A 27,554-nucleotide genomic window follows, 5' to 3' on the forward strand; every position below is an offset into this window, starting at 1 on the left:
CACCCTCCCTCTCCTTCCCCCTTCCTCCCTCTCTCCCTTTCTCTCTGCTTCTCTCCCCCCTCAAAATACATAAGTAAACTTTTTAAAAAGTGCCACCTCCTTCTTCACTCCCTCAGTTTCCTCTGCACGCTTGTTGGAGCTGCGTGTGCGTACAGATTCGGGCCTCTGAGAGGGCAGCGCCACTCCCCCCCGCCCAGGCCATGGGTGTTAGAGGTGGCAAACTTCCACTTCCTGCTCAGGGCCCGTGCGACCCACACTGTCATTTCAAGGGTAGAGTTGTGCTTCTAGAAAGACGGGGCTCTCTTCTCACCTCGGCTGCGTCCTTGTGTCCCTGCTGAGGCGGCCGGCGCTCACTGGGCTCGTCATGGTGCCTCCTGGCGGGATCAGGGTTACTGGCCAGTCAGGCTGCCACGGGAGCTTGGGAAGGGTCCCCAGGGAGGGCCCTTCCTTCCCGGCACCCGTGAGGGCTCTTGTGTGTCCACGGGAACGTGTAAGAGACTGAGCGCTGCCGGCCGTGGCCGTGGAAGAGCTGCCCTCTCCTGGACGTGCGTGCGTCTCAGGCACACGGCCCCCGTGGGTCTGCGCAGGGGGGCGGGAGGGGTCACCGGAGCCATCCGGCCGCTGTGAGGTGTCTGCAGGTGGACACCGGAGAGCCCTGAGCCCCAGCCCCTGGCTTTGAAAGGATGAGATTCGCATCGCCTTGCTTTGACCCCAGCCCCGTTTGAGGGGGTTTCGCCCCAGGCCCTGGGTTCTTCATTCAGTCTCACGTACCCTTTGGTACTGATTCTCTTTTCTTCTCTCAAGGGGCTGAATCCAGGCAAAGCTATTGCTGAAATCAAGAAAATGATGGCCACCTATAAGGGGAAGAAAGCGTCAGTGTAACTGTTCCCGCGCTAACCGCGACTTAACCGGCCCAGCTGGACATACTTTATATCCAATTTGAGGTCTTGATTTTCCATGAATACAGCATGTATAATAAAGATTCTAAGAAATAAATAAATGTTATTCTACTTTATTAACAAAAAAGCACGCCTGTTCCTTTTACTTGCTGAAGAGGGATGCACGGGTGCCAGAAGGAAGGGCCCTTATCCTGGAAGAGGGCCCGACCCTGGGACTGAGCCCCTGGGGGTAGGGCAGGGTCCCGGTGGACAGGCCTGCTGGGCCTGGGACTTGTTCCCTTTGCCCTTCCCCCGTGGGACGCCCTCGGGCAGCTTCCTCCTCCTCCTGGCCTCTTGGTCTGCCCATGTGGGGGACGGGGGGGGGGGGGGGGGGGGGTTGTGACCCTGCCCACCTCACCCCTGCTGCCTGCAGGAGGGAATGTGCCCGTTCACTGATGGGAGCTCTTGTCCTACAGCCTCCCGGGTCCTGCAGCTTTCAGTATTAGAATTACTTCGAGCCGCGTCTTGCTAAGTCAGTTAGACGCCTCCAGCACAGAGCAATGACCGGGATCAGCTGTGACCTTGAGTTCCACGGCTGACCTCAGGAGACCTCTCCAGGCAAGCACGAATTCCCAACACTGCCACCTTGGCTGTAACGCTCTACCACGAAGGCAGCAACATTCACTGAAAAGACAGACGGTGCCAAAAGTGCGGCAGGCCGGAAACGGAAAGCCCCGCAAACACCCCGAGTCCCACGCCGCCTCCCCCACTGACAGCTGAGGCACTTCCTTCCAGACCTTTCTGCCATGACAAATGGGCATACAGAAAGCTTTCCCTTCAAGAATAGAGTGCAGGGGCCCTTGGGTGGCTCAGTCAGTTAAGCGTCGGACTTCAGCTCAGGTCATGATCTCACAGTTCGTGGGTTCGAGCCCCGCGTCAGGCTCTGTGCTGACAGCTCAGAGCCTGGAACCTGCTTCGGATTTGTGTCTCTCTCTCTGTTCCTCCCCCACTCGCACTCTGTCTCTCTCAAAAATAAAGATTAAAAGAAATTTTTAAAAGTACATATATATATATATATATATATATATACACACACACACACACACATACAGTACAATATGGTCGCCCAGGTGGCTCAGTCATTGAGTGTCCAACTTCAGCTCAGGTCATGATCTCCCGGTTCGTGGGTTCAGGCTCCACGCCTGTGCTGTCAGCACAGAGCCTGCTTGGGATTCTCTCTGGCCCTCTCTGCCCCTCCCCCACATGCGTGCTCATGCTCTCTGTCAAAAATAAACATTCTTCATAAAAGATTTTATTTTTTTAAGATTTTATTTTTTAAGTAATTTCTTCACCCATCATGGGGCTCAAACCCACAACCCCAAGATCCACGGACTGAGCCAGCCAGGCGCCCCGAGAATTACTTTTCTTTCTAAGGCTGAATAATACTCCATTGTGTGTAGATGCCACAGTTTGCTGGATCCATCCATCCCTCGGCGGATACTTGGTTGCTTCCACGTTTTGGCTATCGTCAATAATATAGCAGCGTTCTATTCTCACCCCACAATATATAAGGGCCTCTTTGGTGCTAATAATGATCTGCCTCAGTGTGTGTGTGTGTGTGTGTGTGTGTGTGTGTGTGTGTGATTTATTGTCCACCTTAGCCTTTGGAACCACTGGTTAAGTGTTTGGTGGGGCAGGTGCACAGTGATTCTCTACTGCTGCCCATTCGGGCAAGCCCTCCTTACATTCAGGAACACTCCAAGGCTGCTTTTTAACTCCCAGCAGTGAGATCATCCAGGAAACAAAGGCCTCTTGCATCATGAGGCAGGCAGCCAAGAAAAATGTCTGAGTCACCCAGGATGAACCTTTAATGAGCACTGGTGGCTTTGAAAAGGGACAGTTCAAAAGCACTAGTCTTGTCTCCAGCACTACTCATTACGAGAGGCGAGGTGCTGGGGGGTAAAGATGAGCGAGATACGTTCCCTGCCATCCCTGCCAAGGTCGCCAAATTAAAACACACACACACACACACACCCCAAAAAAAAAAAACAAAAACACAAACATTGTATTATTAGAAATTCAGAACAGGGTCCTCGCCCTAAAGTATAGCATCTCAGATGCTCGACCACCCCAGTGAGACCACACAGGTAACCCATCCTGTGGTGTTGAAGCCTAAACCCGGAACTGAGAACTGAAAAACCCCCGGGGCAGCCCCCATAACTTCCATACCGTTGACACCCGATTCAGCCTGGGGGAGGTCACATTCCTTGGATTCATGGATAATTTGACTTTGCTTCTAATATCTAGGTCTGCAGAGAAACATAAGTTTTTCCCACGAATAACATGATGGCTCAGAAAGACGAGCTCTGCCCCCCCAGCTGCTGGTACGAGGCAGTGTCCTGGGAGTTGTCACTGCAAATCTGCCTCAGGGCACGTCAGATTTGTGGCTTCAGGGCACCCCGTCTCCACCGGGGCCAAATGGGAACACGGTACCAACCGAGAGTTGTATTGACTGCTTATTTCATCTTTCCCTGGATTGCATGCAGGCAACTGCTCTATTTTTAACAGTCACAAAGGCTCGTTCTAATAAAAACTGCAGATCTGAGCGGAGAGACGGTAACCTGTCCTTTGTGCTACTTCTGTGCCCCGATTGTGTCCGGACGATGTGCCTTCATCTGCAAAAGTAATACTGTGGAATTCGTCCAGTTTCTCTAAGACTGAACCCAGCCACGTCTTCTTACCTGGTCGTTGGGCAACTTTAACTTCTGTGCCTCTCTTTTCCTATCTATAAAACGGGCATTAACAGCATTCGCCTACTAGAATTGTGGTTCAAGTCTCAATGAGAATAAATGTTAAGTTCTTACTCAAAAAATAAGTAAGTATGTGAGGTGATAGATGTGTTAACTCAATGAAGGGAATCCTTTATACCTCAAAAAAGCTGAAAATTTTTTAAATAAATACTTAACATTAGTTTTCAAAAAGATGGGGCACCTGGGTGGCTCAGTCGGTTGAGTATCTGACTTCGGCTCAGGTCATGATCTTATGGTCCGTGAGTTCGAGCCCCGCGTCGGGCTCTGTGCTGACTGCTCGGAGCCTGGAGCCTGTTTCAGATTCTGTGTCTCCCTCTCTCTGACCCTCCCCCGTTCATGCTCTGTCTCTCTCTGTCTCAAAAATAAATAAACGTTAAAAAAAAAAAAAAGATAAATGAGAAAGCATCTAGCCTGCGGTAGAGCAAATGCTCCAGAAACACAATTCAACTGATTGGTTTCAACTACCCACGGCATGCAAGGCCCACTCAGTGCCACAGGGACCACACAGGCCTTCTATTCCTGGCCCCTTGGACTTGACGACCCGGGACGTTTCTGACACGCCTGACCAGAGTGAGGGACCTCCCTCCCACTCAGAGGATGGTTTTTCTGGGCGGAACCAACAATGCTCATTTCTCATGTCCCACTGACCACTCACTCGGTGCAGGGACAGAATGCCACCAACAGACCCCAACACCCAAATTCTCTCTGGCCCTTCTCCTTTTTGCCCAGGAGACTATAAACCAAATTGCTGAAACCCCACTTCATGTGTCTGGACAGCCATCATCTTGTCATGGGTTCTGTCACTAGGTGAGAAAATCCGCTTTCATAGCAAAAATCTAGGGAAGCTGGAGAAATTGAGAAGTAAGGCAGCACTCTAGAATCAACTGGCCCAAACTAGTGACTTCTCAATCCTTTGGCCACGTGGACCGCACATATTTTATGTCTTTCTCGTCAGTCCCCAAGGGAGCAGCAGCCCTGCAAGGAAAGTTCCTTGATGGGTCCTGACCCACAGGTGCCTGGAGCCCAACCCACAAACCACTCAGAGGACCACACAGGGAGAGCCACTTCCCCAGAGGTAACCCCAGCAGACGGCAGAGACTTCCACATCCTCTGTGGTTTGGGAAGAAGCTTCCTCTGGCTTCCTGCCCCATGAAGGCGATGGGCAGAGCGGCAGGTGTGGCTCCTCCCTAGATGGCCGTAGAGGGTGGAGCCTCTTCAAAGCCAAGCAGTAGGAACGGGGGCAGGGGGTGGGCGAGGGAACCAACCTTGCAGTGGGGTATCTGAGCCCCCTGCTCTTATGAAGCTTCTAGCCCAGCGCCAGGAGCTAAAGAAAGCAACTGGCTTCTACCAAGCACCTGCTATCTCACTTCACCCTCTGAGCCACGAAAGAGGCTCAGAGAGGGAAAGTGACTTTTGTAAGCTCATACAGCTAGAAAGTGCCTGATGCACATCCCAACCCAGGAGAGGTGTCACAGCTCAGCCCCAGCCCCAGGACCACACTGCCTCTTGGCAAGGCCATCCTGGCAGGCCACTTCTCCACACGCAGCCACTATGCCTGCTGTTGGGGTCTGGGCTCCCCGACGAGGACGTCCGTCAGGCATATTGAGCTAAGCCCTGAGGGAAGAAATGGGGACTGTGAGAAGTTAGCCTGCCCGCACTGGAAATGTCATCGGCAGATGACACAGGACTTATCTGAACTGAGTGAAGCCAGCCTCGTCCCCCAGGCAGTCAAGCTGCTAGGCCAGCAGCCTCCCAGCTCGGTAAGTGGCTCCACTGTCCCCCATCTGCCCAGAACTGAACCCTGGAGCATAGCTGATTCCATACTCCTGCACGTTCTCGTCCCACCCATGAGAGGGTCCTGCCAACATCTGTCCCTTTAGCAAATGGACGTATCGAGCTCTTGCTGTTTCAGACACTGTCAAGGCCTTCCCTTCTTTCCCTTTTGGAGTCCACCCTACACCATAAACCCCCATCGGAGCTCTGGCTTCTTCCAGCCCTTTCCATGACAGGCAATTGTTGGAAGTTTTCCTCTGCCTGCCTTTGGCTGTTCCCCGTGTCTGCTTTATTCACCATCGTGTTCCCAGCTTCTAGAACTGCTTGGCACGCCATAGATCATATTGGGTAGATGACAATTGGATAGATAACATATTGGATAGATGACAGGTCCCATCCTCGGCCCTGATATGATCGTTCCCTGATTTACTCCAGACCCTGGGGGTCTCTGGCTCACCCTCTGCCTTTGGAGGTCCTTGGTCCAGAAGCCACCGACCCCAGGGTCAGGGGACGCCATGTTGGCAGTGTCACAAGCTGCATACAGGTATGAGGCCTCCGTGCGTCCCACTTGTGCAGGTGTATCCGCAGTCATGAGGTGAGGCTTCTGAGGCCTGGGTTATACCTCCGCTATTTCTCCGGCATTTTAGAGGCTTCTCGTGCATCACTGCAGTCTCCCCGTGCCCACGCCTATCTCTGAGGGGCGTATCTGACCGTGTGAGTCTCTGGGCGGGTGTGTCTTCCTTCTTTGACATTTAGTGAGCCGTGCCAGCTACTGTCCCAAGTGTTTGATGTCTTTCCTCATGTGAGCCTCACAACGCTGTGAAAGCAGGTATCGCTAATGTCATTGCCATCCCGTAGGTTCAAAAGGGAGGCCCAGAGAGTCAAGTGACTTGCCCAAGGTCACCCAGCCTGGAAAAGATGGAGGCCAGCTTGACCCAGCCTGCATAGCCCTTGACCAGTATCTGGGGCCCACTCTGTGCGTGCCGTGCGTTGGTAGGGGGTTGTCATAGCTGTGTTTCTGAGCATCACATCACCGTTGCGTATGTGTGCGTTGTCTCTACGTGTCACCTCTGTGTGTGACTCTGTATGCGTTTATCTGAGGTTGTTGTGTACCTGTGTGTTGTTGGGCCAGAGCTGTCCTGTTTCCCTGAAACAGAGCCCTGCCTCTGTGTGTGCGTCTGTGTGGGTGCGCCTGAGGGCTGCTGTCCTCTCTCTAAATGTCACACCTCTGTGTGTGAATCTGGGTGGAGTGGGAGGGGTGTTGTGCACTGGTGTTTGTGTGTCTGAAGGTTACCGTCTCTGAGTGTGTGTCCGTGTGTTCACGTGTCTGAGGACTGGCCGTCGGAGTTCCTGACGGTCCCTGTCGGAACCCCGCCCCACCGGCGCCCTCCTCCGGGTCTGTGTATCTCGGGAGGTGGATCCGCCTCTACGCGGGCGGCGGAGACGGCTCGGACTACAAGTCCCGGCAGCCCGCGCGCGGGGCGGACGTGGGGCCGCAGTGGGCCGGGCGGGGCTTGGCTGCGCGCACACCCCGACTGCGGCACCGTCCCAGCCGCGCCGGCAGCCGGCTCCCGGGCAGGTGCCTCGGGCCACCTCGCGCCACCGGACTTCTGCCCCGCACCCCACCCCCCGCCGCCTCCCGCCTCCCGCCTCCTGCCTCGCGCCCCCGCCGCGGGGCATCGCGACGCCCGGGCCCGGGCCACGGGCCGCAGCGCCGGGGCCGGCGATGAGCGCGAGGAGCCGGCATGAGCGCAGGTGAGTCCGCGGCTGGGGCCTCCCCGAACAGGGCGCGGTCCCCGGGCCTCCTGGGCCTCCTGTCGTCGCGCCTGCCGTGGCGCGACACCCCCACCGCAGGCTCGCAGGCCAAGGGAACGACCTCCGGAGGCATGCCCGCGCCCATCCCGGCCCCCTCCTGGGGGAGTCGGCGCGGGGACCCTTCCCAGAGAGGCCAGGAGCCCGGGGATGGCGCCGCGCGGAACCGTCGCCTCCCTGCTTTCCAGCAGCCCTGGGCGCTGTGCACGAGGGTGATTGGCGGCCCTCGGGGAAGGGGCGCGGGGAGATGCCCCACTCCCACTGGACTCCCTCCCGCAGTGACGGATGTCCAGGGCGGGGGAAAAGGCCGCATGTATGGGGAAGATGCGTGGACGCCGCCGCATCCGGGGCCTCTGGGTGCTTACTCCTCTTGTATGAATGAAGAATGAATGAATGAATGGGGTTGGAGACGCCAGGCTCCCGAGTCCCTGGGTCAGAGTGCCCTGGACACAAAATGCCACTCCTGCCTCAGGCCTCCAGAGGAAGCCTGTCAACACCCCGGGTCCGAGGACCACACCCTGCCTGTTACCCTTCCCAGACCACGTGTCCCAAGCCCACCCTTTTCTGAGTATAAATTAAATCCCACCTGCTGAGAAGGGGCCGCTCTTCTCCGGGAGGGGGGAGGTCTCATCTCCATGTCAGTCACTCAGGCCTCAGCAGAGGGCCCACCAAAGGTCGAGCATCCTGTACAGCCAGAAGGCTGAGTTCTGGGCTCTCCCGCCCCACCTCCCACCTCTCTCCCCAACCACCGCTGCCAGCCCACCGGAAGCTGGGAGTGCACCGGGGGGTGAGGAAGGGGGAAAGCTGGGGAAAGATACCCTCCGAACACCAGACCCGAAGATCGGATTACTACTAGCAGGCTGTTCCTCTCCCCCCTAGCCTGGCAGAGGAGAGGAGCTTCTGGCCACAGGGGAAGCACAGTGCAGGAGGAGGCAGCGCTGCTGCCCTGGGCCACTGCCAGGTCACCAGCAGGAAGCTGGGGCTTCCGCAGGAAACGAGAGGTTCTCAGATGGCTTTGCAGCCCCTTCACTCTGGAGTGCTGGTGGCATTGCCCCGGGGGCTGCAGAGTCAGGCTGGGTTCAAGTCTAGTCTTGACCACCCATATCTGTGTGACTGTGGACATATTCATCAACCTCTCTGTGCCTCATTTTAAATGGGATCCAAATCCATCGCTTTCACGGTGCGGCTGCGAGGATGAGCTAAGAGGAATGTGTTCCTGCAGACCCACTCGTTTCCAGCTTCTGCCCTTTTGAGCTGTAGCTCTCTGGGCGAGGCATCTTGAAGCTTTGTTCCGCAGTTTTCCCTACTGTAAAATGAGATGATAATTGCCCCTCAGTCACTGTTATTCAGAAGAGCAACCGAATCATCCTGAAAAGTATTCTCATCCCGCACCGCACAGACCGCTCTGGGCCAGCCTGAGCTAGTGATACTGAAAGATCAGATACTGCCCTGATCCTCCTGTGCCACTCCTGGGGAGCTGAGATGTGACAGGAGATCAACAGGCACTTGCCAGTGTCTCGACAAGTGTCCTGCTGGAGGGAGAGAGTGCCCTAGGCTTGATCTTGCTGGAAGACCAGAGTTTTCTAGGCTAGACTTTTCCATAGATCTGACTTCCTCCTCCAAGCCCCTCTTTCTTTCCTTCCTTCCTCCCGAGGTTGACTGGGAGAGGATCCCGTCCTGAAAGGAGGGGTGTGTGATGGCACCAGGAAGAACTGCCCAGAGGGAACGGTGTTTGGGGCCTGGGGGAAGCGAGCAAACGAGGGTGGCACAGGGTGATCTCTGGCAGGGCCCTTCAAGACGAGGCCCGTACTTCTGCACCTGGCAGCTGACTGGCCCGGAGGCAGGGGCCGGTGCTGTCATGTCAGCGAGACGTGCAGGCGTGCCTCGGCCGTTCGTTCGTTCAGTAAACGGTTCCAGAGTCCCAGCCTCGTGCCAGGCACTGTGAGCCGGAGGGGGACGCCCGGGCAGGCCTGATGCTGTGATGGCTGCCAGTGGGTGTGGCTGAGGCGGACAGAGAGGACGGGGGAGCGAGACAGATCCTTTCCAGCTGCGACAAGTCGGTGGGCAAACTGCCTCCCCAGGACTCAGCCTTCGCACCTGTTAAGTGGGGTAAATGGCAGGATGGTTGCAGGATGAAACCAGATCAGCGAAGCGACCCGCTCTGGGTGGCCTGGCGTGCCGCAGGCTTCTTCCCCATCCCCAGCCGAGCAGTTAGCCCGGAGAGGCTGTTGAGTGTGCACCGGGAGCAGGGGACACTGTGGGTTTCAGACGGGGTGATGGGAAAGTAGAGGGGAGCCTGAGAAATAGGGCAGAGCCCTTCCGTGGCAGGGAAGCCAGCCTCTGCCACGTGTACTGGCCACGCTTCAGGAACTTTAGACACCCCTGGGTGGTGGCTACTCTCGCTTCCTCATGTGCCAGCTGGTCAGGGTTATGCTCCCCGAGAGGGGCAATGGAAGCCCAGAGAGGTTAAGGTACTTGCCTCACAAAACACAGCTTGCCTGTAAGGGAGCCAGGGGCTGGGACGAAGACAGCTGTGAGGACGGTAGGGCAGTGGTTAAGGGCGCGGACCCTAGGGGCGCCTGGGTGGCTCAGTCGGGTGAGCGTCCGACTCTCCGGTTTCGGCGCGGGTCATGATCGGTTCAAATGCATCGTTTCCATGCGTTTGAGCCCCGCATCGGGCTCTGTGGTGACAGTGCGGAGCCTGCTTGGGATTCTCTCTCTCTCTCTGCCCTTCCCCTACTCACACTGTCTCTGCCTCTCTCAAAATAAATGAATAAGCTTAAAAATTTAAAAAAAAAAAAAAAAAAAAAAAAAGCACGGACCCCTGCGCGAGACCGCCTGGATCCGGATCCCGCCTGGATCCGGATCCCGCCGCTCACCGGCTCTGTGGCGTCTGGGCAACTTACTTCACCCCTCCCGGCCTCAGTTTCCTAATCTGTAAAATAGGGATAAAAGGAGTCCCCTCTTCATAGAGTTGTGGTGAGGAATTGAGTGAGTTAATGTGTATAAAGCCCACGGAACGATGCCCGGCCTGTGTCAACCCCTTATCACCCCAAGATGCTCTCTCTTTCCCTTACACCTAGGACCAGCTGAGATCAGCCTTAAAGGAGAAACTCCCCACCCTGCCCCACTCGGGGAGCAGTTGTCTGGCAGAAGAGATGGCTGGGGTTCTGGTAGCAACTGGGACTGTCCCCTTTTGAAGTGGGGCGAGAGAAGACTGTGGCTTTTTGGGTGGCCAGGGACCTGCGAACCCAGCTTGCCAGGCTGTGTCACTTGCCCCAAATGCCTGCTTCTCTGCCCCCCCTCCTCCAGGCCCGGAACCCTAGTGATCACCACCCCAGGCCACACCAGATAGCAGAGGGCCCTCCGCTGTGTGTCATCTGCAGGCTGCTGTCGGGAAGGGAAGGAAGTGATGCTCTGCTAAGCCTCACTCACAAGCTGGACTGGGCTGGGAGCAGAGAGTGAAAGGGACCATCTCAGGAGACCCGGTCTGGGACCTGTGTGAACCCCAGGGAAGAAGGCTGACCTGGCTTCCTGCCCTTCCGGCTTTGAGACTCTGTTGCCGGCCAGACACCCAGGCTGTGTGTGTGTGTGTGTGTGTGTGTGTGTGTGTGTGTCCCTGTCCCTGAGCTGAGGCTCCATTTGTGTTCTGAGTCAGCCAAGTGGACAGGGCAGGGGAGGGACTGGCTGGAGGTGGGGCTTGTGGGGCTTAATTGGTTGTTGACTCATCAGGTTCAGAGAGGCCTAGGGAGGTGCAGGCCATGAGCCCTGGTCTCTGAAAGTGCCCACATGGGCCCCCGAAACACAGGATCTGGCTCCAGCTTCCTGGCTCCATCATTTACCTGGGGCTCTCTGTCCCTCCGAGCCTCAGTTCCCTCATTTATAAAATGAGAAAAATGAGTCGGCCTCCTCGCCTTGCTGGAGGGTAAAGGAGCTAATTCATAGGGATGCTCCCAGTGGGTCTTGTCACCCGGGAAGTGCTTATTGGCTGTTGGCTGCTCTTTTTATAGTCATTACCATAGTAATTATTATCACCGTCGTTACGTGGCGATATGGGGGCTGGGGTAGGACATCTGCGTGGCCTGATGGGGACCCGTGGCCCCAATCCTCAGGGTGTCCTCGGGTGGTCCAGCAGAGGGAGAAAACCCTGGAGTCAGCCTGCCTGGACTTGCATCCCGACGCTCCCGTGTACTTGCTGTGTGATTTGGCCAAGTGACTTAACCTCTCTGAGCCTCCTTTTCTTCTATAGAAAGGGGCTAATAATTGAGCTCCCATGGCAGGGTTATTGTGTCAACCGTGTAAAAAGGGCCAGGAGCAGAGGGTATGTGTGTACAATGGGCCTTCGGAGGCGTTGGCTGTTTGGAAAGCTCCAGAAGCCCAAGTGTGTGGGGAGAGAGCAGCTGAGGGGCTGGGGATGTTTATGACAGTGGCAGCGGCCTGGGACACTCTGGGCTCGTTGGTGGAAACTTCTAGGCCAGGGCGGTGCAGGGCTCCTCTGGGGAGGGGAAAGGACCGGAGCTTGGGAAACCTGCAGCCCGCCCCCACCCGCCCGGCCCTCCCATCCCTCTAAGCGAGCTTTTCCAGAGGCTCCTGCCATTGCTCCGGCAGGTCTGGGGAGGGGCCCAGGCACCTGCATGTCTGAACCCCACAAAGGCTGCCTGACAGCGGGAGCCGTGAGCCCACCCCGTCTGCAGCCCTGGAACATTCACTGCCTGCCCGCCCTGCCAGGACCACAGTTCTACAGCTGGGGATACAGAAGTAAACAGAATTTCTGCAATAGAGCCACCTAGTGCTGTTCTCTGAGCCTCAGTCCTCCCATCTGTAAAATGGGGGTGATAGCCCTCCCTTTGCAGAGGTTAAGGAACCCTGGTAACTGCTCAGCTGGGACACAGCATCTGCTCTTTGCAGCTGAACCCTCCTCTCTGCCCACCCCACCCCCCCCACTGGCTGGGCTCCTCCCTCCCCTCACCCCTCCCCAGTTCCCCTTTGCAGTGGAGGCCCCTTTCCTGGCTGCCATCAGAGGCGGGCCTGACGTCTTGGCTTCTCAGCATCTCCTCGCTGCCAGGACTCTGCCGGGCACGGGAGTTGACCAAGGAGGAGCAGCCCTGATCCCTGCCCTCAGGGTGGGGACCAGACGGAAAAGAGGGGCACATAGCTCCCAGGAAGCTACCAGCTAGATGTGTGAGGGCGGTGTGAGCTCAGGGTGCCTCCCCCCCAGGGCCTGTCCCCCACCCCATTCTGAGCCGACACCCAGCCAGAGAGAGCCAGACGCACAAAGGAGCTCGACATGGTGAGTGAGAACCAGCCAGATCACTGCTCTTAGATCCGTCAGACCAGTTTATAAAACAGCGATGCTTTTTACCTCAGTCTTTTATTGGTCAGGCCGGGTGGTTATGGGTTCACAGTTGGGAGAGAAACACTAGGGGAATTAGGGGAGCTTAATCACAGACACGGCTTTGTAGACCTCACTTTATTATTATTATTATTATTTTTTTAATGTGTATTTTTGAGAGTAAGCGGGAGAGGGGCAGAGAGAGAGGGAGACACAGAATCGGAAGCAGGCTCCAGGCTCCGAGCTGTCGGCGCCGAGCCCGACGCGGGGCTCGAACCCACGAACCGTGACGTCATAAGCTGAGCCGAAGTCGGAGGCTTAACCGACCGAGCCGCCCAGGCGCCCCAGCAGACCTCACTCTGAACACAGCATCAGCAACAAGCTGGCGTCTCCAGCGTCTTCAGAATCAGACGCTGCCAGGAAACCTGGGGGCAGCCAGGTCCTGAGGGGGTTGTGCTCCGTCGCGGTCCTGACCCCAGGATCCCCACGCACGGAAAGCGCCACTTCACTCACGCCAGAACCTTCGTCTCGCACAGCTGTGACTACAGTTGTCTTGAATAAGCTTATGGTCCCCTTCTTGTGCTCCTCAGCATCAAGGTTTGACTGCCTTTGGTGCTGGTACTGACACCTTAAGCCTTTCAGGGCAAGGACCCAAAGCACCACACAGGTCTTTTCCAGTACACGTGTCCAGCCCGCTCCCATCTGCCCCTCCGGACGGGTCCTTGGTCTCAGCAGGCGAGTTCTCGAGAGCCTTCTTCTGGTAACAACTATATGCGAGACCCCACCCATGGAACGTTTCTCCTGACCTCTGGAAACATGCCAGTTTTAGCAAAGGGCTCTGTACCCAAGAGTTGGCAGGGACAGTGGGGACTGTCTTTTCCCAAAATGTTGCAGGTCAGTTACGGCAAACAGAACCGTGGCCGTCAGGGAAAACAGCCACGCCGGCTCCTTTTTGACCACAGCGGCTGCATGGAAACAGCCGCGGCTTCTGTAGGGGCCACAAAATGACAATGCTTGTTATGTTTAAAGAAACATAGGAGCAGGAGGAGCCCCCCCGCTCCCCCGGCCATGACCTCTCTCCTTTGTGCCCACAGACAGCAGCCCTCTCGTGGGCAGCACGCCCGCCGGTTATGGGACCCTGACGATAGAGACATCTGTAGATCCCCTCAGCTCCTCAGTTTCATCCGTGGTACGTGGGTGGGTGTGGGCAGGTGGGCCCCCCCAGGCCCCCGGCTCCTCCTCTAGCCCGCCCCGCCCCCACCTCGGCCTTCTCTGTCGGCGTCTCCGCAGAGGCTCAGCGGTTACTGTGGCAGTCCATGGAGGGTCATAGGCTATCACATCGTGGTCTGGATGATGGCAGGGGTCCCTTTGCTGCTGTTCCGCTGGAAGCCGGTGTGGCGGGTGCGGCTGCGGCTCCGGCCCTGCAACCTGGCCCGCGCCGAAACACTCGTCATCGAAATAAGAGACAAAGAGGTGAGTCCCGGCCGGCAGGGGCAGAGGAGAGGGTGGGGTGGGTCTGGCGCTGGAGAGGGTCCGATGCAGGGGGAGGAACGCGATGGATCCTGCTCTGGTTCTCAGCCCGATCCGGCCCCGGAGTCTCTGTGGGACCTTACACAGGTTGTCCTTTCTGGCCCTCAGCTTTCCCGTCTGAGCAGTGGGTAGAAGGGACAGGTTAGGTGGCTCCTGAGAGGAGGATCATCTACGTCCTTGATCCCTGCCTTCTCCAGCAGGGGCCACAGGATGGGCAGGGTGGGGCCTGGGAAGGGAGGAGTCTCCTCTGAGACCAAGTCCACACCTCTGTGTTCCAGGATAATTCGTGGCAGCTGTATACTGTGCAGGTGCAGACTGAGGCCATCAGTGAGAGCAGGTGAGGCAGCCCATCACCCTTCCCAGAAGCCCCTGCTCCCCACTGGCCTCCTCCCACAAAGGCTCTGACCCTGGTGCCGTGCACCCCCGGGAGGGACCATGGCTCCGTGGGGATGGGGTGGTGCTGGAACGTTCCAGAGTGCCGCGGTAACCCCCACACCCCTCCCAGCCTGGAGCTGCCTGCCCAGGTCCAGGCGGAGGACGGCCGGAGCCAGGCGGCTGTGGGGGCAGTGCCAGAGGGTGCATGGAAGGACACCACCCAGTTCTGCAGGAACGAAGAGGCAGTGAGTGGACAGCTGGGTCCAGACAAGTCCTTACCCGTCCCTGGGTCTCACTTTCACGCTCTATACAGCGATGGATTGGACTCCACGCTCCCCAGGCACCTCCGGTTCCATTGTCCCAAATGCCCCGGATGCCGGCTGAGCACCTTAACACATCCAGGCCTCCCTCCCTCTTTCCTGTGACTCTGGCCTCTCTACCCCTGCCCTCCCCACCCCCCAGCTCCTCTTGGGGCTGCTTTCCAGCCTCTTCTCTCTCCCATGCAGCAGCGGAAGCTGCGATATTACCTCTTCCGGGGCCAGCGCTACGTCTGGATCGAGAGCCAACAGGCCTTCTGCCAAGTCAGGTAGGGGTCAAGGCCGGCGCGCACACGCCGATGCTGGGCTGGGCGGGAGGGGTGGCATGAGGTGGCCCGGCGGGCTCCCTGCAGCTCTGTGCCTTGGTCCCCTGCGGCGTGAGCGAGTCTCTCCAGGCCTCAGGGTCCCTGTAACCGGGACATGAAGAGAATCCATGCCTCCTAGGGTTATCTTGAGGGGGAAATCTGTAAGCTTCACGTAAAGTCTGGCTCAGCCTCGGGCCAAGGGGGTGACACCAAATCAGACCTGAGGCTCTGGACTGGGACCCTCCATTTGGGGTCTCGTCCCTGCTCTGCCACCTAGAGAAATGGGAGATCACAACACATCTTAAGGTGATCCCGGGAACACTGGGGGGTGTGGGGGGTGCAGGAGGTATCATAGGGAGCTTGGTCCCCTTGGGGATCTTCTCGAGCCAGTGTGGAGCCCGGGGTGCCCTCACCCGAGGAGCGAGGAGGCTGGGGGTACTTCCCATCATCCCCCCCACCCCCGCCCCACCCGTGTTGGCGGCTGGCTCCTGGCCACGGACGTGAATTCCTTGGTGCTTCCCGGCTCGCGGTGGAGCACCCTCCCGCAGCCAGGAACAACCCACCAGCGAAGACAGGTGTTTGCAGTGCCAGCTGCGTCTGCAGAAGTGGGCACCCCGCGGACGGGGGGACGGGGCCAGCCTCTGCCACAGGAGGAGAATAGCACAAATGGCTGACGTGTTCGTCACGACGTAGGTGCCAGGGACTAGCCACGCGCTTTGTGTGGCTTCTATTTTATTCCACCAGTAGCCCTGTGAGGCGGGTGCTGTCACCATCCCCATTCCGCAGGGGAGGAAACTGAGTCACAGAGAGGTTGAGTCGCTTGACGAAGGCATCATCATTGTAAATGATACTCCTGTCACTAAATAAGAGTGGTTCTTGTCGCTATTAAATATTATCAATCATCTCTCTTTGTTCTTCCTCGGCGAGGTAGTTTGGGGCCAGTCAGAGGGATGGAAGGAGAAAGTTAAGCCCAGAGTTTGTGAGGGACCTGCCTCCTCCTAGGAGCTCAGTGGGCCAGAAGGGACCTGGAGCCCCAAGTCCCTGGCCTGCAGGGCGCCCGGGTCCCATCACCCATCTGAGTCACCCCCCCGCCCCCCGCAGCCTGCTGGACCACGGCCGCACCTGTGACGACGTCCGCCGCTCCTGCTCCGGCCTCAGCCTCCAGGAGCAAGCCGTGAGGTGGGTGCTGCCCTGGACCAGAGGTTCCCTGCGCTCTTGGGGACCCCTGTCTTGCTCCCCTGAGTGTGCCCTTCTCTGGGCCTCGGTTTCCCTGGCTGTGAGATGAGGACCTCTGTTGCCCTTGGAGGATCCGGCCGCCACTCCCCCCCTCCATCTTTTGGCCTCGTCACTTCTCTCGCAGGAAGACCATCTATGGCCCCAACGTGATCAGCGTGCCGGTCAAGTCCTATCCCCAGCTGCTGGTGGACGAGGTAGGGCTGTCCCTGGGCCTCGCCCCAGCTCTGGCCTGGATGGGCTATGTGACCCTGGCCGGGGGCTTGGCCTCTCTGGGCCACTTTCCAGTGGCAGACCAGAGCAGCCGTCCCCTTCTCCACAGGGGAGAGTCATCTCAGACCCAGCCCCATCAGCTCAGGGCCAGGAATTGGAGGCTCTGATCCAGGCTGAGGCTGGGAAGAGAGGCCCGGAGGCAAAGCCACAGGGGCTGGGCTTCTCCTGTGGGTGAGAGCCGTGACTCTCTGTGCTTAAGCCGCTTTAACCGTCTGGCAGCCGTGGAGTAGGGACACTCGGTTCATATGCAAAGAACCCAGGCTTCAGAGGGGTGACACGGCATAGGGGACAAAGGGATCCCTCTGAGGGATCTGAGCCCTCTGAGCCAGAGGCAGACGCCCCTGAAGGGGGACAGACTTCAGGAGTCTGGCCCGATGTAAACCCCAGGCAGCCACTCGGGAGCTGTGTGGTTTGGGGCAAGTGACTTGACCCTACTGTGCCTCAGTTTCCTTGTCTGCAAAATGGAGTGAGGGTAGCATCCACCCCGTGGAATTGTCATCACCATCGGATGGTACTCAGATGTGGTGCTTAGCAGGGGCCTGGCATGGAAATGCCCGCGTCCTCCCTAGAGCAGAGAAGCCGGGGGCTCGAGAGCTGTCCGGATGGGGCTGAGCAGGGAAATGGCCCCGCCCGGGGCTGCGCTGGCCCGGTGTCACGGGCCCTGATGCTGCCTCCCCGCCCCTCCCCCAGGCACTGAACCCCTACTATGGGTTCCAGGCCTTCAGCATCGGGCTGTGGCTGGCGGACCGCTACTACTCATATGCCCTTTGCATACTGTTCATCTCCACCGCCTCCATCTGTCTGTCGCTCTACAAGACCAGAAAGGTGAGTGGTGTGAGGGGGCCGGGGCAGGGCAGGCGGGTCCCCAAGGGGGCCACCGCCCACCCACTCCCCGCGTGTCCCCCTGCCCGCAGCAAAGCCAGACTCTGAGGGACATGGTGCAGCTGTCCACACGGGTGTGCGTGTGCCGGCCCGGGGGAGGTGAGTGCTGGGGAAGGGAGGGGGTGGGGGGGCGCCCTGGGGCGCCCTGGGCCGTGCTGAGACCCCCTCCGCTTGCCCACAGAGGAGGAGTGGGTGGACTCCAGCGAGCTGGTGCCTGGAGACTGCCTGGTGCTGCCCCAGGAAGGCGGCCTGGTGCCCTGCGACGCTGCCCTGGTGGCTGGGGAGTGCATGGTCAACGAGAGCTCTCTGACAGGTCAGTCCTCCGGGTCTTCCTCCCCTGCCAGCAGGCCCCTCTGCCCGCATGGGGACATTGAGGTTTTTCTTTTGTGCTCAAGTCACAACCCCGGGGGTCGGGTCGGCACTTGCTAATCCTACACGCTCAGGCACTCAGTAAGAGATTGACCCTCGGGGCACGCCTGGGTGGCTCAGTCGGTTGAGCCTCCGACTTCAGCTCAGGTCCTGATCTCACATGTCGGTGGGTTCGAGTCCCACGTGGGGCTCTGTGCTGACGGCTCAGAGCCTGGAGCCTGCTTCGGATTCTGTGTCTCCCTCTCTCTCTCTCTCTGCCCCTCCCCAGCTTGTGCTCTCTCTCTCTCAAAAATAAATGGACGTTTAAAAAAAAAAAAAAAAAAAAAATTACTACTCTGCCGGACAGCATGCTTGGGGCTTTGTAGAGGTTTAGTCCCCACGCCCCACCCTGTGGTTTATTGGCTTGAGTTATAAAAGGAGTACAGCTTGGTATGAAATAATTCCAGCAGAATGAGAACATCCTCCCCACCCCCTGCCCCCCACTATGTGGACACGAGTGCACACCCGCTTTCCCGTCTTCCCCGCGGGAGGGGTCCCGGTACCTGGCTGGCACACGGCCTTCCAGGGTTGCCTGGCTGTGTCTGTTAGGTCTTTTGCCCTCTCTCAGCCTCAGTGTCCCTCCGTGTAAAGTGGGAGCAGTGGTTTCTGCACACATGGTTCCCAGAGTTAAATGAGACCTAGGGCTTTAGGAAACAATTCTGTGCTTCGCTCTGGTCGGCGGGAAGAAGTGGCATGGGACCCCCTCACCAGCTTCGTACCGCGTCCCTTCCAGGGGAGAGCGTTCCAGTGCTGAAGACGGCCCTGCCGGAAGGACCGGTGCCCTACTGCCCCGAGACCCACCGGCGGCACACGCTCTTCTGTGGGACCCTCGTCCTGCAGGCCCGGGCCTTTGTTGGACCCCACGTCCTGGCGGTGGTGACTCGAACAGGTGGGAGTCCGGGACGCAGGGAGGGATGCTGGGCTCGTGACACCGGGCAGGGCGGGGGCCATCTCCGCTGCTGTCCTACCGTGGGACCTGAGACAAGTCCCACTGCCAACTTGGGGTCGGCTGATGTGGGCAGGGATGTGGCCAGCAAGGAGGAGCCCACCCCTCCGGAAGGGAGCAGCCCCGTACGACGCGGGCAGGTTCTTGTCGTGTGGGAATGGGACCCGGGGTCACCAGGTCTGAGTGTTTCAGCACAAGCCACATATCTGAATTTTAAGTGAAACCACCCACTTTATAGATAACTGTGCATTCATTCCGGTTTTACTGAGCCCTGTGAGCGCCGGGCCATCACGAGGAACCCCAAACCGGATGATTCCTAATCCTGGGAGCACCACATCTCACAGCCCCCAGGCGCGGTGGTGGAGGGGAGGGGCCGAGAGGACCCATCCTGACCCTCGGCCTCCCCGGCTCCCCCCAGGGTTCTGCACAGCCAAAGGGGGCCTGGTGAGCTCCATCTTGCATCCCCGGCCCATCAGCTTCAAGTTCTACAGGCACAGCATGAAGTTTGTGGCCGCCCTCTCTGTCCTGGGTGAGCGTCCCCCTGCATTCCCCTCTGCTGGTGGGACGTCCCACATCCCGTCCCAAATCCCGCTGAGTCCCTTGCTGTCTCCCCAGCTCTCCTCGGCACTATCTACAGCATCTTTGTCCTTCACCGCAACCGGGTGAGTCTCGGGGCGCCGGGTGGGGCCCGGCAGCGGGGACCCGGGGCCGGCCTGGCCCTTGGCGTTCACGGTGCCTCCCGCCAGGTGCCTCTGAATGAGATCGTGATCCGCGCTCTGGACCTGGTGACGGTCGTGGTGCCCCCCGCCCTGCCAGCCGCCATGACCGTGTGCACGCTTTACGCCCAGAGCCGGCTCCGGAGTCAGGGTATCTTCTGTATCCACCCGCTGCGCATCAACCTGGGGGGCAAGCTCCAGCTGGTGTGTTTCGACAAGGTGGGGGCCGCAGGGCAGGGGGCCCGGGCGCCACGGCCAGGCCTCCGCACCCGTGTTTCATTCGGCAGCACTGACCAAGGGCCTGCTTGGTGCCAGATCCCGTCCTGGGGAGGAGACCCTTAGAGATACCACCCCCCAGCCCCCACCCAGGTCCCAGCCGCGTCAAGCTCACGGCCTGGCGGATGAGCTGTCCGAGATCATTCAGGCTTTTCCCCTGTATTGCTCTCAGCGCTGAGGCCCAGCAGAGACCCCACGGCGATGTCCCCCCACCAGAAAGCGGCAGATGATGTGATGGGGCTTGGGGAAGGAAGCGAACGGGGTAATGGGACGGGTGCTACTTGAGGTCACTCCCTCAGGGAGATGGCAGTGAGGAAGTCTTCTCTGGGAGGCTGGGCCACCGGGGCAGGGCCGGAGGAGCTGAGCAGACCACGTGCCTGAGGCAAGAGGAGCAGGGGGGAAGGGGGCAGGGCGAGATGGGGGGGGCGCCCTGGTCGTCAGAGGCTGGTGAGCCCCGTGGAGGAGTTTGGACATTAATTATTCTGAGGACACCGGGGGCTGCAGAGGTTTTAAGCTGATCGTGTTCACAGAGCTCCCCGGCTGTCCCTGGGCCGCGGGAACACAGCCTGGGGCGTGCAGCCTGGCGCCTGCCTCGCTCACCTGTTCAGCAGGTACACCGAGCGCTGCGTGTGGCAGGGCCCCTTCCTGGCACCGCATCGGATGGGTGATAGGGTCGCAAAGGGGCCTCGGGTGGGGACCCGGAGGCAGTGGTGCCAGACAGAGGAAGTGGGGGCTGGGGAGGGCGACTCTGGGGCGTGGACGCCCGGCACAGCCACACGCGGCTCAACCCGAGGACTCACCACTGGCCTGCCCCTTGCCCCCTGCAGACGGGCACCCTCACGGAGGACGGCTTGGATGTGATGGGCGTGGTGCCCCTAAAAGGGCAGGCGTTCCTGCCTCTGGTCCCGGAGCCCCGCCGCCTGCCCGTGGGGCCCCTGCTCCGAGCGCTGGCCACCTGCCACGCCCTCACCCGGCTCCAGGACACCCCGGTGGGCGACCCCATGGACCTCAAGATGGTGGAATCTACTGGCTGGGTGAGGAGCAGGTCTCCGTTCCAGGACTTCAGGTGGCGTCCAGTGCGCCACTGTCATTAATGACAATGTGGCCAAGGCCACACACGAGCACCTACTGTGTGCCAGCGCTCCGCTGCACAGGCCTTGTCTCGGGCTCCTCCTGTAGCCCAGGAAGGAAGCTTCAAACCTGCCTCACAGGGAGGAAGGACCGGGCTGAGGGAGATTTGGAATAACTTGTCCAAGGTCACCCTGCAGCTTGTAAGTGGCAAAGCCAGAGTTTGAACTTGGGTCCATCCGACTCCAAAGCCCGTGCTCGTGACTTCCCGTTCCATCCAGTCTCCCGTGGAGGGAGTCTTCCTCGAATCCGATCTGAATCCCGCGCCGCCTCCCTCCGTGGGCCAAGGATTGGCCGCCCCGGGGCCAAGCCGGTGCCCAGCCCGTCAGATGCCAACCTTCTCTGCCCGCCTCGCAGGTCCTGGAGGAGGGGCCGGCCGCAGACTCGGCATTCGGGGCCCAGGTCCTGGCGGTGATGAAACCCCCGCTTCAGGAGCCCCAGCTGCAGGGCGTGGTGAGTCTCGGGTGTGCCTGCGGGGCGTGGGGCGGCCGGGGTGGACCCCACAGGCCGGCCCTTCAGCCGCCCCTCCGACTCTGCAGGAGGAGCCCCCGGCACCCGTCAGCGTCCTCAGCCGCTTCCCGTTCTCGTCAGCCCTGCAGCGCATGGACGTGGTGGTGGCGTGGCCGGGGGCCGCACAGCCGGAGGCCTATGTCAAGGGGGCCCCTGAGCTGGTGGCAGGCCTCTGCGACCCCGAGACAGGTGCAGGGGGCGGGCCACCGACCGGAATGGGGTGGGCACCCAGCTTCTGCCCCTGGCCCCGCTCCCCGCCCCCACCCCGGCCCGGTGACACCTGCCTGTCCCTGGCAGTGCCCACGGACTTCGCCCAGATGCTGCAGAGCTACACGGCCGCCGGCTACCGCGTCGTGGCCCTCGCCAGCAAGCCGCTGCCCATCGCGCCCAGCCTGGAGGCCGCTCAGCGACTGACCAGGTGGACCGTCCCCTGTCCCACCCCTTGGGGACTGCGCACCAGGCCCAGGCGTAGGCAGCGCCCTGGGAAGGTGTCCTTGCCCGGTGGCTGGCAGAGGGGCCTTGGCCACCGCCTGACCTCTGACCCAGCTCTGGCGCCCTCCAGGGACACCGTGGAGCAGGACCTGAGCCTCCTGGGGCTGCTCGTCATGAGGAACCTGCTGAAGCCGCAGACCACGCCGGTCATCCGGGCTCTGCGGAGGACCCGCATCCGCACCGTCATGGTGACAGGTACCCCGGGCGGCAGGGCCTGGGTCAGGAGGGCAGAATCTACCCCGTCCGGGCAGAGGGAAGGGCACGCCGCGTCCCTTCTTTTCGGACCCCCGCTTCAGGCCAGGGCTTTTTCAGACGTTTCGTGGATCTTCACAACGTCCCTCCCAGGGGGTAACTGTCCCTCCATTCGATGGATGAGGCAGGCGAATCTCGGGGGAGTAGAATGACCTCCAGAGAGTCCCGGGGTGGTGCTGATCAGCCTGGGTTCCAGCCCGGCTCCAAGTCCCGAGTTCCAGCTCCACCTGTAGGAAATGGGGGAAGTTATGTCAGCCTCGAAAGTGGTGACGATTTCATGGAGCAAGGAAGGAAAGACTCTAGCCAGGGCAACACGGAGGAGCCCAGCAGGTCTGCGTCCTCGTCCTGGTCCTCCCCACCCTCGCACGCACACCCTCGCACGCACGCACACCTGCCAGCAAGTTCCAGCAGCACCAAGTAGTGTATGTGGAACTTGAAACCCGGGTGCCCGGTTTCCCCTAAGCCCTTCGATACCTGGTTTTCTAGAAGAGGAAAGTGGGGTTCAGAGACGTTAATGTACCTGCCCGAGCTCACCCAGCCAGCCGTGATAGACACACTGTGTCTGGCCTCAGTTTTCCCATCTGTAAGTGTCAGGGTGAGGACGGCCCCCCAGATAGCACCTGGACCCTGACCTTGTCCCCACGCTCCTAGGGGACAACCTGCAGACGGCCGTCACCGTGGCCCAGGGTTGCGGCATGGTGGGTCCCCAGGAGCGTCTGGTCCTCATCCACGCCACCCCCCCCGAGCGAGGCCAGCCTGCCTCCCTCGAGCTCCTGCCACTAGAATCCTCCACGGCTACGAACGGGGCTAAGGTGAGGCTGAGCCGGGGTTCCGGCCGCACACCCCACCGATGACCCCGCCCCTGCGTCACCTGACCCAGGCCCCAGCTCTCCGGGGTGGGCAGGGGAAGCTGAGCGGAGCTTCCTGGGCCCCCAGGATCTTGGCCAGGCCGCAAGCTGCACCATGGAGCCAGACCCCCGATCCAGCCACCTGGCCCTCAGCGGGTCCACCTTTGGTGTCCTTATGAAGCACTTCCCCAAGCTGCTGCCCAAGGTAGGGCTGCCCCCAAGCCTCACCCCTGGTCGCTCTACGCCTCCCCATGTTCTCCTCCCTCCTCGTGGCTCTCCCGCCCCCACCCTACAGCTGCCCCAGCCTCCCCTGTCTCCCTGTGCTCTCAGGTCCTGGTCCAGGGCACTGTCTTCGCCCGCATGGCTCCTGAGCAGAAGACAGAGCTGGTTTGTGAGCTCCAGAAGCTTCAGTGAGTACATGTGGGACCTGCAGGGGGCAGCTGGTCCGTGGTGGTCGTGGTGGTGCGTGAACACCTCAGGCATTAAGAATGATCCTCACCCTCCGGGAAAACCCAAGCAGGCTCTCCTGGGTCCATGATGCCGGAAGCAGTAACTGCCCCTATTTGTTGAGCCCCTGCTCAGCATGTGCCGGGTGCCATGCAGGCAGCAGGGACCCGGCCAACCCCACCTTCTGCCAGCAAGCCCGTGGGAGGGGAGAGGGGTCACTTCACAGACACGGAGGCTCCTCACCGGCTCCGGCCATTCCTGCACACCTCTCTGCATCAGATACTGCGTGGGCATGTGTGGGGACGGCGCCAATGACTGTGGGGCCCTGAAGGCGGCCGACGTGGGCATCTCGCTCTCCCAGGCCGAGGCCTCTGTGGTCTCGCCCTTCACCTCGAGCATGGCCAGCATCGAGTGTGTGCCCATGGTCATCAGGTGAGGCGGGCAGGGGCCAGTGGGCCAGGGCTCATCAGGGCCCGTCGGCCCAGCCCGGACCCCCTAATGCCCATACCCTGCTACCCAGGGAAGGCCGGTGTTCCCTCGACACGTCGTTCAGCGTCTTCAAGTACATGGCTCTGTACAGCCTGACCCAGTTCATCTCCGTCCTGATCCTCTACACGGTGAGTAGTGATCTTGCCGCCCAGAGCAGGCCCATGGCCTGGACGCTCGGCAGCGTGGCTGGGAGCCCAGCGGGTTCTGGAATGGACGGTGCGGCCTCCCATCCTGCCCTGCCGCGTTCTGGCTGTGTGGCTTGGACGACTCCTGAGCCCTGGGTCGCACAACGCCGAGCTCAGCGCCCGGCACACAGTAGGTCCACAGAATGAGGGCGGCTGTCCCGTGCTGGCGTTTCACGCCTGCCCTCCGGGAGCTGCCATGCCCGAGGGAGACTGAGGCAGAGTCCAGGCAGGGACCGAGGCAGGCGTGGGACGGAGAGCCAGGGTCGCTGCGCCACGGATCCACCTGTTTCCCTGCTTGCCCTGGCCGAGACCTTGGCTGTACCCGTCACACCCTGCCCGGAGGGGTATCTCCCCGCTCTGCTCTGAGCACACGCAGCTCACCCCCATGGAAAGGAGGTGACCCCACCGGGCAATGCAGATCTCGTACGAGCCTCTGTCCCTGTGTCCACCAGGACCTGCGTCCTCTACGGGCAGAGCCGAAGCACCCCCTTCAGCCTGGGAGGGAGCTCCCCGTGGGTAGGAGGAACGTGCCGTCTCAGATTTAGGCCCCCCTGCCTTCTCCCTCAGACCGGGAGAGGGGCTCCCCGAAGGCGGTGCAGTGTCTTCTCCATCAGACTAGGCGCTTCCCGGAGGCAGGAAGGCGCTGCCGCCCCATCAGGTTTTGGGCGGAACGATTCCCTTCCCATCGGACTCGTTGGGCGCAGGTCTGGTGCCCCCGCTGCTACCTGCCCCTCTGCCCTCCCTCCCCTGCTGGCAGATCAACACCAACCTGGGCGACCTGCAGTTCCTGGCCATCGACCTGGTCATCACCACCACGGTGGCAGTGCTCATGAGCCGCACGGGGCCGGCGCTGGCGCTGGGGCGGGCGCGGCCGCCGGGGGCCCTGCTCAGTGCGCCCGTGCTGAGCAGCCTCCTGCTGCAGGTGGCCCTGGTGGCCGGCGTGCAGCTGGGGGGCTACTTCCTGACCGTGGCCCAACCCTGGTGAGTAGCGAGTCCGCCCCCCAATCCCAGCCCTGCCCCCTCCTCCACGCTCGTTCCCTGAGCCCGGGCTTCGCGCCCCCAGGTTCGTGCCCCTGAACAAGACCGTGCCGGCGCCAGACAACCTGCCCAACTACGAGAACACGGTGGTCTTCTCGCTGTCCAGCTTCCAGTACCTCATCCTGGCCGCCGCTGTGTCCAAGGGGGCGCCCTTCCGCCGGCCGCTCTACACCAACGGTGCGGCCGCGGGGCAGGGCGGGGCTGGCGTGGGTGGAGTGGGGAGGGGCCCACCGGCCTGACGGACTCCCTCCCCCTCCAGTGCCCTTCCTGATGGCCCTGGCGCTCCTGGGCTCCGTCCTGGTGGGCCTCCTCCTGGTCCCTGGCCTCCTGCAAGGCCCGCTGGGGCTGAGGAACATCGCTGACACCTGCTTCAAGCTGCTGCTGCTGGGCCTGGTGGCCTGCAACTTCGTGGGGGCCTTCATGCTGGAGGTGGGGCGCGCCCTGGGTTGGGGCTGGAGGGGGGGCTTTCAGGGTGGGCTCGGCCGCGGCTGCCCCTCCCACCCTCTCCCTGTCCTCCGCAGAGCGTGCTGGACCAGTGCCTCCCGGCCTGCCTGCGGCGGCTCCGACCCAAAAAGGTCTCGAAGAAGCGTTTCAAGCAGCTGGAGCGGGAGCTGGCCGAGCAGCCCTGGCCGCCGCCCGCCGGGCCCGCGAGGTAGCGCGGGCCCGTCCGCACACCGGACGCCGATCTCCCTGCCTCTGAGCCACCGACTGGGACCCGTCTCCGGAGACGCCACCGCCGCCGCTCGTGCAGCCCGGAGGCTGGCAGGTGTCCTGCTCCTGCCCCGGGTCTGCCCGGCCCAGCCTTCCCTGCCCTCGGCCGGGGAAATGCTGTCGTCCCCAACTTCAGACCTCCCGTGTACACATGACAGCTACCAATGCCCCCAGAGCCTCTGTCAGTGGAGCAAATAAAGTCATGATATTTTCCTGGCACGGCCGTGGCTGTCTCCTACGTGGTACCGCTGACCGGGTCCCCGGCTGGGAGCCCCTGGCACGTGTCCGCTCTGAGCCCCTCAGGTCACGTTGGGCAACTCCCCTCTCCAGGCCTCCGTCTCCTCGTGGGACAGTAATGTTTTCAGGTTGAGCAGTGCCTGGTCCTCCGTTAAGCATCTGGGGTTTTGTTTTTCTCTTTTTTTAAAATTTATTTATAATAACGAGTGGGGAGGGGGCAGAGAGGGGGAGAGACAGAATCCCAAGCGGTCTCCGCACCATCAACGCGGAGCCCGATGCAGGAACTCAGGAACCGTGAGGCCATGACCCGAACCAAGATCCAGAATCGGAAGCTCCAAGGCTTAACTGTGCCACCCAGGCGCCCCTCCGACAAGCATTTTGTGCGCATCGTCTTTTAATCCTTACGACTGCGGCGTCTGATTCCCCTTTTGCAGATACGGAGACTAAGGTCCAGAGGTCACACAAGTTGCCGGAGGTGGGGCCAGATCGCCTTGACTCCAAGTACCCGCTTGCCACGCTCCTGTGCCAGCGCCGAGGGGGCATTTGGCTGAGGCAGTTCCCTCCTATCCGCCCCCCTCCCCCCGCATCGTGGGCCGTGTTTGTGGTCCAGGCTCTGAGCCCACGTCTCCCAGCCCGAACCACGTGCACTGTCCCCTGGGGAAGGGTGGGTGCTTCTGACCTCATCCCATCAGTGGGACCCTGGCCAAGCCCCACTCTAGAGATGTAACTCGGTCATCCGAGTGCTGGGCAGAAGAGAGCGGGAAAGAAAGACTGCTTCCTGCCCTCCAGAAGCCCCCCACCGACCTCATTCCTGGGAGTCCTGGTGCCATCCCTGGCCTGCCCTTACAGGAACCGAGTAAATGTTGAATCAAACTGAGCAGAAAGGATGTGGGGTGTGAAAAAGCAATTTTCTTTTTTTTTGGAGTAGAAATTTGTTTTTGTTTTTGTTTATTATTTTAATCTTTATTTTTGAGAGAGAGAGAGACAGAGTGAGAGCAGGGGAGGAACAGAGAGAGAGGGAGACACAGAATCCGAAGCAGGCTCCAGGCTCCCAGCTGTCAGCACAGAGCCTGACGCGGGGCTGGAACCCACAAACCGTGAGATCATGACCTGAGCCGAAGTCAGGCACTTAACCGACTGAGCCACCCAGGAGCCCCTATTTATTTTTTTTTAATTTACATCCGAGTTAGCATGAAAAAGCAATTTTTTTTAACGTTTATTTTTGAGACAGAGAGAGACAGAGCATGAACGGGGGAGGGTCAGAGAGAGGGAGACACAGAATCTGAAACAGGCTCCAGGCTCTGAGCTGTTGGCACAGAGCCCGATGCGGGGCTCAAACTCATGGACCGCG

At 60.2% G+C, this 27,554-nt stretch overlaps 2 protein-coding genes and 1 non-coding gene across 6 annotated transcripts in view; 2 read left to right on the forward strand and 1 right to left on the reverse strand.

Annotated features, from left to right (window-relative positions):
- Nucleotides 1-1,026, forward strand: part of SDHB (succinate dehydrogenase complex iron sulfur subunit B) — a 30,838-nt gene extending 29,812 nt beyond the window's left edge. Inside the window, exon 8 of the mRNA XM_047872253.1 lies at nt 805-1,026. Coding sequence (XP_047728209.1) covers nt 805-882 — 78 coding nt within the window. The 3' untranslated portion in view covers nt 883-1,026. The remainder of the gene's footprint in view (nt 1-804) is intronic.
- Nucleotides 1,027-6,974: 5,948 nt separating this feature from the next.
- Nucleotides 6,975-26,185, forward strand: ATP13A2 (ATPase cation transporting 13A2). Of its 4 annotated transcripts, none has more exons than XM_047871927.1 (30): nt 6,975-7,216; nt 12,492-12,563; nt 13,700-13,794; nt 13,896-14,078; nt 14,414-14,472; nt 14,641-14,755; nt 15,017-15,096; nt 16,234-16,311; nt 16,493-16,562; nt 17,329-17,463; nt 17,553-17,619; nt 17,702-17,833; nt 18,662-18,817; nt 19,293-19,403; nt 19,490-19,536; nt 19,621-19,809; nt 20,694-20,900; nt 21,352-21,447; nt 21,534-21,693; nt 21,802-21,922; nt 22,067-22,191; nt 22,900-23,060; nt 23,185-23,301; nt 23,427-23,506; nt 23,823-23,975; nt 24,064-24,160; nt 24,975-25,198; nt 25,281-25,432; nt 25,515-25,684; nt 25,777-26,185. In XM_047871927.1, exons 1-30 carry the CDS (start codon nt 7,207-7,209, stop codon nt 25,909-25,911), a joined length of 3,597 nt encoding a protein of 1,198 aa, XP_047727883.1. In that variant the 5' UTR covers nt 6,975-7,206; the 3' UTR covers nt 25,912-26,185. The 4 variants fall into 4 exon arrangements, with proteins under 4 accessions (XP_047727883.1, XP_047727884.1, XP_047727887.1 ...); XM_047871928.1 differs by having other exon boundaries at nt 17,356-17,463; XM_047871931.1 differs by lacking the exon at nt 20,694-20,900.
- Nucleotides 13,474-13,607, reverse strand: LOC125174264 (small nucleolar RNA SNORA16B/SNORA16A family). Its single transcript, XR_007155378.1, has one exon. It is a non-coding gene; the product is annotated as a small nucleolar RNA SNORA16B/SNORA16A family (small nucleolar RNA).
- Nucleotides 26,186-27,554: the final 1,369 nt, after the last annotated feature.

Source organism: Prionailurus viverrinus, chromosome C1 (assembly GCF_022837055.1).
Source record: "Prionailurus viverrinus isolate Anna chromosome C1, UM_Priviv_1.0, whole genome shotgun sequence".
NCBI classification, from domain to species: domain Eukaryota; kingdom Metazoa; phylum Chordata; class Mammalia; order Carnivora; family Felidae; genus Prionailurus; species Prionailurus viverrinus.